Source organism: Euphorbia lathyris, chromosome 6, assembly GCF_963576675.1.
Source record: "Euphorbia lathyris chromosome 6, ddEupLath1.1, whole genome shotgun sequence".
NCBI classification, from domain to species: domain Eukaryota; kingdom Viridiplantae; phylum Streptophyta; class Magnoliopsida; order Malpighiales; family Euphorbiaceae; genus Euphorbia; species Euphorbia lathyris.
The window spans coordinates 43864721-43876762 of NC_088915.1; the positions used below are offsets into that span (position 1 = coordinate 43864721).

Here is a 12042-nt window from a genome sequence, read left to right on the forward strand (position 1 = left end):
GCGGAAACCCAGTTAGATACTTACCTTCTTTCCGCTTTTTACCATTGAAATCGCCAATAAACACTTTGAAAATTGCAAAAACAATTCGGGTTCGCAGAGAATGGTAGGACTTCGAGTTCGCAGGAGGAAGAGAAAGAAGAAAGAGGGAGAAAAGGTTAAGTTGTTATATATATATATATATATATATGAAGGGAATTTTGGAAAATTCCTAATTGAAATAATCTATAAATGTAATGGGTAATGTATCTAAATATGTAAATGAACCCCAATTGATTCATTTTTATAATTTACCCTTATTTTTTTTTAACAAACTATAAATTTACACTTAATGGTAAAAATTATGAGCAACATCAATTTATAAATGTGACAGTAGACATTACAAACAAAAAGAAAATTGGCTAAAATGATAAATGTTACTAAAAATGAGTGGACAGGTAGATTGAAATTGATTTAACATTTTGTTTGTAATTATTTTGGATTATAAGAAATATGAAAGTGAAAGCTAAGCAACAAGTGATAAAAGCATAGCAACTGAGATTTGAGGAAGTTGTTCAAATAATAATTTGAAAGAAAAGTAGCAGCTAATTTTGGACGGATTTTACTCTATATATGAGTCATCCTCATAAATTTTTGTCATTAACATCTATCAACCATAACTTTAATTTGTAAATAAAACAACATCAAAAGTTAAGTAAAGAGAAACATATCAAATTATTTGTCTTTATCCTTCTGATTTCTCGATTCCATTCATTTATTACGTTATTGTTTATTTAATTTAATATTCTTATCCGTCCAAAATAAAATCAGCTCAAGTTCATCTAAAAATGGAAGATTAGGATTTTTAATCTAAAAAGAGAATATATATATAACCCTAATCAGTTGATGCATTATTCTTCTCTGAGTCTTCACACTCTTTGTGTCTCTCCCTTTGTCTCTGACGCTCCTTTAATTTGTGAATTTTTCGTTTTCACCTTATGATTAACGTCTACATGGATGATTCGTGACTAGTGAGGCGGGATTGTGTTGATCTGATTCTTCCGTTGTCTATCTTCCCAACGAGCTCTGGTCTACAAGATGTAAGCCTTAAAGTCGTATTTATATTCGAATTATTTGTTGATAATCCCTTTATTGGTATTAGAGTCGCATATCTCGTATTATGTCTGTTTTGATCGGCGAATATGGAGAAAAAACATAGTTTTTGCATGTTAAGATAAATATTTATGTTATATCCCGAACCCGTTATCGACCCGATTTTTTCCATTATGTCTTTTGGAAATTTTCTGGTTTTGTGGTATATTTTTGGACAATTAGAATATTTAATTTTGATTTATTTAGTATTTTGAAATCATTTAAAAATAACAGAAAATGTTTTTTGTTTTTCCAAAATATGGAAATTCTATTAATCGTAAATAATTGTTTTGAGCCTTTTTTCAATCGGAATGCATTTTGATTGATAAAAGGCGTTTTTGTATATGTACATTAACCTTTTCTCATTATTTTTGTTTACAGTAATGACTTCCACTAAACACACTCATATGGTTCCTCGAACTCCTACTCAATTCGCTAAGTTGCGAAGGTTGCAAAAGGAGATAAAGAGATGCAAGATGACTCCCTATATCCGGTGGGATGATGGCTATGCAATTGTGCGTCATGTAGTCAAGATGCAGAATCTGATATAAAAGTGTATTTTTGTCGGTGGTCTAGCTCAAACTCAAAAACTCGTACCTCTCCTCAACACGTTGATGAGATCTTTTTCAACTCCAAAGCTTAGGCGCTTGTATGCTTCGAATTGGATTAAAGATGGGATACGTTACAGACAGTCTGCATTTGTCCTAATGAATCGGTTGGGCAGAATGCTTGTCATAACAATCGCAGGTTATTTTAGTATAGATCTGAGATTGAGGAGACTCTTTACTACACCATGGTACAAGAGGGAGTTTATTCGATTTTCGGATGATTGCGTTTTGATGTTGTTAGAATCGTTCCAATCAAAATCTATTATGATTACCATTCGGATGATGAGCAATTTTGTTTACTTTTAGGATTTTCTAGAAAACTTTTAAGTTAGTTTCTTTTATCGTTTGTGAAACTATTATGTTAATTTTGCCACTTATAGTTGGATATTTATGATTATGTTTTATGGAAAGATTTTAGTTGATTAATATTTATAAGTATTTATAATAGTTTATTATTAATTTTTTAATTATTTTTTTGAATGAATGAATATCGCAGTTTATTATTATTTTTATGAATATAACTATTATATTCATAAATAGTTTTAAGATAATGTAATTATTCATAAATAGTTTTAAGATAATGTAATTATTCATAAATAATTACATTATCTTAAAACTATTTATGAATATAATGCCATTAAGGTCGAATAATAAATCCAAAGTAAATGATTTTCCATTAATAACTACATTGTAATAAGTTATAAAAATCAGTTATATAAGATAACAAAGATTCTCTATGCATAAATATCTAGTTAATTAGGTCAAACATTAGAGTGTAAAGGGTAATTTGAAACATCTTCTTTTGGTCTCAAGTTGGAATTGAAATCTAATGTGGAAACTTCATTAGGTAGATATAGGTTGCCAAAGATCTATTGCGTGTATTGAAACCTTAACTTCTTACTAAGTCGTGCAATTACATTGTAGATCAAGTTTGAACAATGGCCTTAGGTAGGAAATCCATAGTAGCTGAACTAAACAAAGACCTGAAGTTGAATGGGATAGCTATAAAGTGTGAAGTATCAAAATAAAGTATGTGCTAAAAGAACAAGACGTTTTTGATGTTTTGGAAACAATTATGGCTGACCTGAAGAAGGCACTACTACTCATCATAGGAGGGATAAAGATTGTTACTTGGCATGGAAGAAAAATAATTCCACAACACGCATCATCGTCCTAAGTGTTATGCGTGACAACTTCACTAGGGAATTCTATAAGTTTGAGACTCCAAAGAATCTATGGGAGATCTTGAAGGAGAAGTTTGGAGGTGTTTCTCTGACTAATCTCCGCTCTCTCACTAATTTGATACTTATAAGAAGAAGGCTGATTATACCATGAGAATCTAAAAGAGATGTCAAACATGATCAGTGAGCTTAATGAAGCGGGTCATTTTTTGACCAAGGAGCAAGCGGTCCAGACTGTTATACGCTCATTGCCGGACAATTGGGAGCATATGAAGATGCAGCTGACCCACACTAAAGGTCTCACAACATTTGATGTTTTTGTTCGCCACCTTGAAGTTGAGGGGGATCGCCTTGCATCGATCAAGACCAATGCAGAGTCTCACTGTACGAGTTCACACTCAAGCAAGAGATGATCCAATGTCTAGGGCAAGAAACACAAGCAATGGTGTAAAAATAGGAACAATTGGTATATATACAAGAGGCAAAATATAATTTGGCCCATTCCGCCTCTGCTCCCATGCAAGGAGTAAAGGCTTGGCATTCGCACGCCTACTCACACTGGTTTTCGTACGCCTACTGACACCGTCAGGATACCAGTTTCACTTTATCTGAAATGCAAATGTGTTATTAAAATATGACCCTGGTTGTTCATTAACCCGGGTCTTTGCAGAAAATGAATCACCAATTTCAACTAACCATGATAGAAGAAATTGAGCACTGTAGTGTGCAATATTATTAACCTAGCCCTTTAGAAGGACTTATTAGTAATTATAGCATTATTTAGAGAAACAATCCTATTATTTATGGCAGCATTATTGCTGAAGATATTTTGTTAGGAAGTTGATAAAAGCTGCACACTGATCTGATCTGGTCGTTGTAATAATTTAAAGGTAAAAAGAAGACATATTCACGTTTGGACCATTTTGATAAAGAAACTAAGTAGATCTGTATGCAAATGTTTTATTCAGTTTTACAAATACAGATGAGAAGACTTGACTTGAGGTATCCATGGCAAAAGCAACAAGTCAAATTTCATGGGAAGTGAAGAGAAAAAAATAAAACACCATACCATCTCTTGATCACAAGTTAGTTAAATTGACAGCAATGGTGGTGAGACGTGATGCTTGTAACGCGCTACATGTTGAAGATAGTCTTCCAGCTCTTTCTCCAATTTCTCAATGAACTGACTCGTATGCTCCAGGGACTGTCCATACTTGTACTTCTCCAGAGCCTGCACCACAACTCATTATTCACAGACATCCAACCGCATGTGAAATTACTCTTTCATTCATGTGGTGACATTTTTTCCCTATTCTCTTCATTCCTATTTTCATCTTAATCTAAATATAAGTGGAGTTGACATGGCATGACTCAAATCTAACATCTAACGTGGCTGTGAGTCTATGGCCAAAATTTCACAACAGTGGTTGAAAATGATGCAAAGACATCAAAAGGGGAAAGGAAACTTCTACCCAACTTCACAGAGGCATAAAACTTTAGAGCTCCTGGTGACAACTAACACAGGACCATGAACGAAGAAAGGAACCAATGAACAAATGGCCTCTTGCTGCTTCCTTTTTTGCTTTGTCTTATGCATGTGAGAGAAAGGAAGAAGATTAACTAAACAAATCTGTCAAATGGTAAAGTATGTGAAATTGTCCCACAATTAATTTTATTTTAATGAGCAGGCTCAAATCTTGCAAACGTAAATAATATATCTGGATGAGCTACACTATTGATGTTCTCAAGTTTCAAGATCGTTGGATGCGAATATCTGGGGCATCAATTAAATAAATTACAGAAACTTACCTTCTGTTTAGAAAGGGTTTCTGGCCGAGCATAGTTCTTTCCCCTGTAGAATATGATACTACTGTTAGGTCTTGTGTCAATCACAATGCCTTTGCTCAGTCGAGCTAGCTCCTCTGCATATTCATGAATTTGCCCAGGCCTACAAGGTTTGCTAATAACCTTGACTGTTTCATGCTTCTTCCAATGAAGATGCATATTCAAAACGACACCTCGTCTTCCAACAAGAATAAAGTTCTTCTTCTTCTCCCCAGTACGCTTAAAGTAATGCTTTTCTTCCTCAGTTAACATTTCAGGATCATGTGTTTCAGCTGGCAATTTAAAAGCATCAAATTTCCTCAACTTCTCAATTAACCATGCCTCCTTGCGTTTGGCCTAAGAAGAGTTCAAAAGGAAAACAAATTTAACCGCAAAAGCAAGGAATAGTTATTGGAGTAACTGTGAAGTCTAAGTGTTACATATCAAAGGAAGAAGAAGGGTAATTGAGTAATTTATGCTCAATTTAATCTTTATATTTCTGAAGTTTCCTAGTTAAATAGCTTGAATTATTTCAGTTTTAGTATTCTGTTAAGTTGTTACTGTTTTGTTTGGCCTTAGCCTATATTTTGGACTATTAATTGCCAGCTCTGTCTGTAACTGTTTAAGCTCATGCTTGTAAGGGCAATCTATCAATGAAGAATATTATCTATTTCCTTCCTATTACAATAATTGTAGTAACAATTCCACATGCCGAAGGCTGGATATTTTCTTTTTCTTTGTTTAGAAAGTAAAAAACAAAATCAGTTCTAAAAGAACCAACTCCCAGACATGCAAGCTTATAATTCTTCTACACCAACTAGGAATCACGGAACCATCCACCGGTCCACTAACTAGTCAGCTCTCGTCTTCATTAGCCTTGGGACGTTTGCTGGTCCCTGAAAGTTATAAAATTATACTAAAGTTGTAAAATTATACTAAAGTTATATTAAAATTATAAAATTATACTAAAATACTAAAATTATAAAATTATACTAAAATACTAAATTATACTAAAATTATACTAAAATACTAAAATTCTAAAATTATACTAAAATTATACTAAAATTATAAAATTATGCTAAAATTATACTAAAATTATAAAATTATACTAAATTATACTAAAGATATAAAATTATGCTAAAATTATACTAAAGTTATACTAAAATTATAAAATTATACTAAAATACTAAAATTATACTAAACTATACTAAAATTATACTAAAGTTATACTAAAATTATACTAAAAAATATCTGTAGTCGCAAAGCGACCTCCTACGCGTTGGGTCGGCTGTCTGCCCGGGATCGACTGCACATCGCTATCCTCAACCTCGCGATCACGTGCAGCTGCAGACTGTCGCAGTACCTGGGCTACCACATCCAGGTAGTCCTCCACAGAATCGCTATCAGGCTCTCTGTCACCAAAATCTGTCGCCCCCTCTGATCCATGAATATCGGGCTGATCCACAATCAGCCCCCTCCTCAACTGGTCCGTCGCAGCCCCTCTCCGCCAACGACCGGATATATCAATACCACGCAATCTCGTATGGCGTGGTGTATCATCCTCGTCGTCCATATCTAGACGATGAGCAGATGACGGGATGAATTTCCCACCCCTAGTAGGCTACTCCGTCTACAAAAAATTACATCTAGTTAATAAAAAATGGTAACATATAAATTATAAATTACACTAAATTAATTTAAATGTAAATAATGTAAAATTAAAAAAAAAACCTTGGGCGTATGAACATCACGTCCGACCAGTGGTGCGGGCGTTCGAGCATCACGCTCGACCAGTGGTGCGAGCATGTGGCTATCACGCCCGCACCACTGGTCAGGTGTGATACTCTTACGCCGGAACCACAGGTCGGGCGTGATGTTCATACTCCCGACTGCGATTCCGGCGATTTTCAAAATATGCCAAACAGATTCAAATCAAGCGAAATTCAACGAAATAAAACCGTAAATCTTTCCATTTTCGCTTTCCCTTTACGGCTTTTGTCACCATCCATAATTCGGTTCAAAAATTAGTCTAGATTTGATCGATTATTGTATAAGGTTCTTGAAAGGTTTTGGGTTTTTTCAATTTTGGTGCAAAGGGTAGTTCGGTCTTTTCCCGAGGCTAGAGGTATAAATTAGTGGCTAGGAATAGTAATTCACTTTTTTTTGAACCAGAAAAGAGAATATCATATAGATGATGGACTCGCGTGAAGGATTTGAAGCGGAAACATGTTGGTATTTAGGAGACGAATTTCAAAAATTTTCCCTAAACAAACAATTAGTGTGATCCAATCACTCTGATAAACAGTCAAACATCCGATGTCTGACATCAAATCCTTAACCAAGATCTTTTTTTTTGTTACATGGAGGGATGAACCCGAAAACTAACTACTAACTAATCTAGGAAAGTGAATTCCTGACAAATCTTGATCTAAAATAACCTGGATGCTTACAGGCGGCACACCACACTCGTGATGACCTAAGGCTAGAGAGCCTGCGAAGTTTGCCATCCAATCAGCAGCTTGGTTACATTCCCTGTAGGCGTGCTGAATCCTTACATTCCAATCTCTTGCCAAAATTATCTTGCACTGCTTGATTAACCAGAGGTAACTGTGCCGAATTACCTCTTTCTTGATTAGCCTGATGACAACTAGAGAGTCAAGTTCCATGATCACAATTCTGTATCCCTTCGTCCAAGCGTACTCCAAACCAAAGTAGACCCCCCAAAGTTTGGCAAGGACTGCCATAAAACTCCCCAAGTTTGCAAGGAAGCCCCCTTGCCATATGCTGTCACTGTTCCGAGCAAGGCCCCCCGTACTAGCTAGCCCTGGGTTGCCCTTGCTGGCCCCATCCGTATTCATTTTAACCCAATCTCTCTCCGGCGGAACCCAACCAATACTGATCTCCCGATATTCCCTTGTATTTCCTTCTTTAGCTATCAAAAAGGCTCCAACAAATGAGTCAGTCTGGTCTTGAATGAACTGAAAAATGTTGTTTGGTCTCATGAACTCTGGATCAAAGATTGCCGAGCTCCTCCATCTCCAAAGCCACCACAGAACAGTAACAAACCAAACATTCCATCTCCTACCTCTCCATTGAGTTTTAACCTCCATGTTTCTCTGAATCCATGCCTTTAGATCCCTTGAGAAAAAGCCATTAAGCACACTGTCGGGCATCAGTAGCGCCCAGACCTCCCTACCCCGCTTGCAGTCTCGGACGACATGTATTGCCGTTTCCGGCAGAGCGCAGACGCTACACAATGGGTCAGAGGCGATGTGTCGTTTAACTCTCATCACGTTGGTTAGGATTTTTTCCCCTGCCAGAAGCCATACGAAGTATCTAATCCTCTCCAGAACCCACAATCTCCATATCAGGTCGTAAACAATTTCTTTAGATGGAGGGGTGCCCGACTGCTGATGCAATTGATAAGCTGACGCAATGGTAAAATTACCCGACGGAGCTCTCGGCCAGCTCCACTCATCTTCGTCCTCAGTTTCTTTAAACATCACACATGATGCAATTTTAAGGAGCCAACCAGCCGGGATAAGACTCACAAACTCTGCCCATTTCCAACCCGAGGATTTATCCCAGTAAGAACTGAGGCACCTCGACTTAGCCTCCTCCGGAATGCTTCTGACAACTATTTCCTCCAGCGTCTGATCCTCTACCCATCTATCAGTCCAAAACATACAAGCTTCACCATTATTCACAATACGGCCAATCCCTTTCTTCAGAACTTCAGCCCCCTTGACAAGGCATTTCCAAGGGTGGCTGCAAACCGATCGATGACGAAATTGATTCAATCTGATACGACCATTGGCGTACTTCTTCTAGAGGACCTGTGTCCAAAGGGTGTTCTCTTCTGTCAGGAAACGCCAACTGAGTTTGGCAAGTAGAGCTTCATTAAAATCCCTCGTGCCTCTCAAGCCCAAGCCTCCAAGACCTTTATTTTGGCAAAGCGTATCCCATTTAACCAATCTAACCTTTCTTGAAGAGCTCGTGTCTCCCCAAAGGAAGCCCCGGTGAAGGCTATCCAATTTTCTACATGTGCTTTGCGGTAAAATGGCCGTCTGCATTGCGTATGTAGGAATTGCCGTGGAGACAGCCTTGACCAAAGTCGCATAACCCGCAAGGGAAAAGGTATGCACCTTCCAACCACTGAACTTAGCCTGAACTCGCTCGATAACTGCAGCGAAGGTCTCCTTTATTGAAACACCTTTCCACATGATTTTGATTTGACAAAATTATTTAAGTAATTGATAAAAAATATTCTAACACATTAAATTTAAATGCTTTGATTTATTCACACTAATGTGTTTGTTCAATGTTGAGTTTATTGATTTATAAGACATTAAGATATAAAGTCTAAAAGCCCATAAGTGGAAGTCAAGCCCAAGTCAACACATCAAGACCTCACGACCCAAGATTTCAAAACGCGGTCGTTTTGTACAAAGCACAAGCTCAGCTTGAAGAAGGATCGAGAAGCCTTCTCTCAATTGCTTAGAGATGAAGCTGCTGAGTGGAACGACAAGAAGTACAAGTCAACGACAGACAAGAACCAACTTCTAGACAAAGTATTTCTACTTTGGATAAAGTTCAAAAGGCGCAGGAAGCTGTCTGGAAGACTTTGCCAAATATGTCGAAACATTCTGTTTATCGAACGAAAAGCTGCCGAGAACTGCCATAGACAGAAGATGCAAGAATCTCATTGGCCAACGACACTGAGCACGTACTGAGTGACAATGACAGGAAGCCGTTTCCTTCCAACGGTTATTTCGAAATTCGAAATTACCGGTGCTTGAAGTGTCACTATATAAAGGCCTCTCATTTGCTTCATTCGATGCAGATCTTCAATTAGTCGAAACGCTGACCAAATTCATACTCGAAGTTCTGTGAGAAAAGCAAAGCAAAAACCTTACACCAATTTCCAACTATTGTGTAATAGTCTAGAGTGATTTCAATAATCTAAAGTGTCTTAGCAATTGTTGTTTAGGACAAACACTTTATCATTTCTAGAAGAATAGAAAGGAGAGGCTGAGTACTCGGTTATAGTACTCGGCGGTAGTTATAGGAGTGAGTAGAGGTATAGAGGAAGGTACTCTTGTATACTCAGCTTCTATTGTAAAAGGTTTCGTGCTCTACCTTTAAAGAGCTCAGTAGAGAATTCAAAAAGCTCTGAACGAGTTCCGGGGACTGGACGTAGGCGGAGAGGCTGAACCAGGATATGTCTGCTGAGTAACATATTTCTAACCATTAAACTCCTTTATATATTGCTTGCTATAAAACTGACTAAGTAACGAACTCACGCTGAGTTGAGTGCACTAAGAAGCTGAGTTCAGGAATAGAGTCTAAGTGCTATCTCCCGACTCAAGGAAAGAAACAGACTTAGTCACAAGTTGACTAAGCTTGTGTCTTAGAATTACTTAGCGCCGCTGTGTAAACCTTTTCTTAAGAAAAGAAGTCAGCCTTAACGGACAAAATTTTAAATAGTTCCTATCCCCCCTTGGAACTAACCTTGTCACGTTATAAGGGACCAACAAGTGGTATCAGAGCTTAAAAGCTCACTGAGCAAGATATAACTATCTTGAACTGATCCCCACAATGGCTGAGAACAGCACTCGTTTCCTCCCAGGAAATCAGACAACTCAGATTCTACCTGAGGGACTGTCCATTACTCGGCCTCCTTTGTTCTTCGGGTCTAACTATACCTTTTGGAAGAACAGAATGAAAAATTTCATTCAGGCAACAAATATGAGTGCATGGCTTTCTATAGTCCAAGGCCCATTTGTTCCTATTGAAACTATTGACGGCCAAACGGTTGTTAAAGCTGAGACTAAATGGACAGAAGATGATCTCAAGAAGCTCCAAAATCATGCTTCGGCTATAAACATGCTTAACTGTGCGTTAGATGTTGCAGAGTACAACAAAATTTCAGGTTGTGAGTCAGCACAGGAGATCTGGAAGAAGCTGGAGGTCACCTATGAAGGAACCAACAAAGTTAAGGAGTCCAAGGTGAACCAGCACATGAGGTTGTACGAGCTCTTTGAAATGAATGATGATGAAGGAATCTCTGACATGAACTCAAGATTCACAAACATAATCAACGAGCTCAAGAGACTTGGCAAGATCTTTACTGAGGAAGAGCAAGTCAAGAAGATACTGAGGAGTCTTCCTAAAAGCTGGCAAGCCAAGAAAACTGCTGTTGAGGAAGCTCAAGACTTAACCACCTACAAGTATGATGAACTCATTGGCTCGTTGCTGACCCATGAGATCTCAATGAAGAACTTCGAGGTGAAGGAGAAGTCTGAAGATAAGAAGCAAAAGTCTCTTTTCATGAAAGCCGACTCCACTGATGGGAGCTCAACAGACGATGAAGAAATGGCAATGTTCACTAGAAAGATGAAAAGGCTGTTCAGAAAGAATGATAAATATTCCAAGAAGCCTTACAAGAAGTTTGATAAGTACAAAGCTGAGTCAAGCGACAACAAGTACAAGAAGGACAACTCAAAGCCCATTACATGCTTTGAATGTCATCAAACTGGCCATATCAAATCAAGCTGTCCTACCTTGAGGAAGGAAAGTAAGAACGGCAAGAAGGCAATGGTGGCAACCTGGAGTGATAGTGATGAGTCATCATCATCAAAAGCTGATGCCACCGAGTCAGCAAAGATCTGCTTCATGGCAGATGAGCTTGCTGAGCCTTGTGTTTCTGAGCATGTTGACCCCTCCATTACATCTGACGATGAGGTACACTCAACTGAGGTCATATCACTACCCTTGCTCAGAAATGAAATGATTAATGCCCTGAGTGACCTCTACACACTTGTCAAAAAGTGTAACAAGAAGGTTAGAGCACTCAGCAGGCGATGTAACGAGATTGAAGAGGTCAAACTGAGTGACCTTCGATATCTTCTCCAAGACAACTCAACTTTTCATAGTAACGAGATTGAAGAGGTCAAACTCCTTTAATATATATTGCTTGCTGTGAAAACTGACTAAGTAAAGAACTCACGCTGAGTTAAGTTTACTAAGAAGCTGAGTTCAGGAATAGACTCTAAGTGCTATTTTCTGACTCAAGTAAAGAAGCAGACTTAGTCACAAGTTGACTAAGCTTGTGTCTTGAATCTACTTAGTGACGCTGTGTAGTCCTTTTCATAGAAAAAGAAATCAGCCTTAACGGACAATTTTTGAAATAGTTCCTATCCCCCCCCTTGGAACTAACTTGTCACGTTATAAGGGACCAACAAGTGGTATCAGAGCTTAAAAGCTCACTGTGCAAGGTTTAACTACCTTGAGCTGATCCC

General features: G+C 37.8%; 1 protein-coding gene across 1 annotated transcript; it reads right to left on the reverse strand.

The window, feature by feature from the left end:
• Positions 1 to 3799: 3799 nt before the first annotated feature.
• LOC136233161 (uncharacterized CRM domain-containing protein At3g25440, chloroplastic-like) lies at positions 3800 to 5411 on the reverse strand. The gene is made up of 2 exons (XM_066022763.1): positions 4727 to 5411; positions 3800 to 4148 (listed from the first exon to the last, which is right to left on the reverse strand). The coding sequence occupies exons 1-2, from the start codon at positions 5012 to 5014 to the stop codon at positions 4008 to 4010; spliced, it is 429 nt and encodes a 142-aa protein (XP_065878835.1). The 5' UTR covers positions 5015 to 5411; the 3' UTR covers positions 3800 to 4007.
• Positions 5412 to 12042: the final 6631 nt, after the last annotated feature.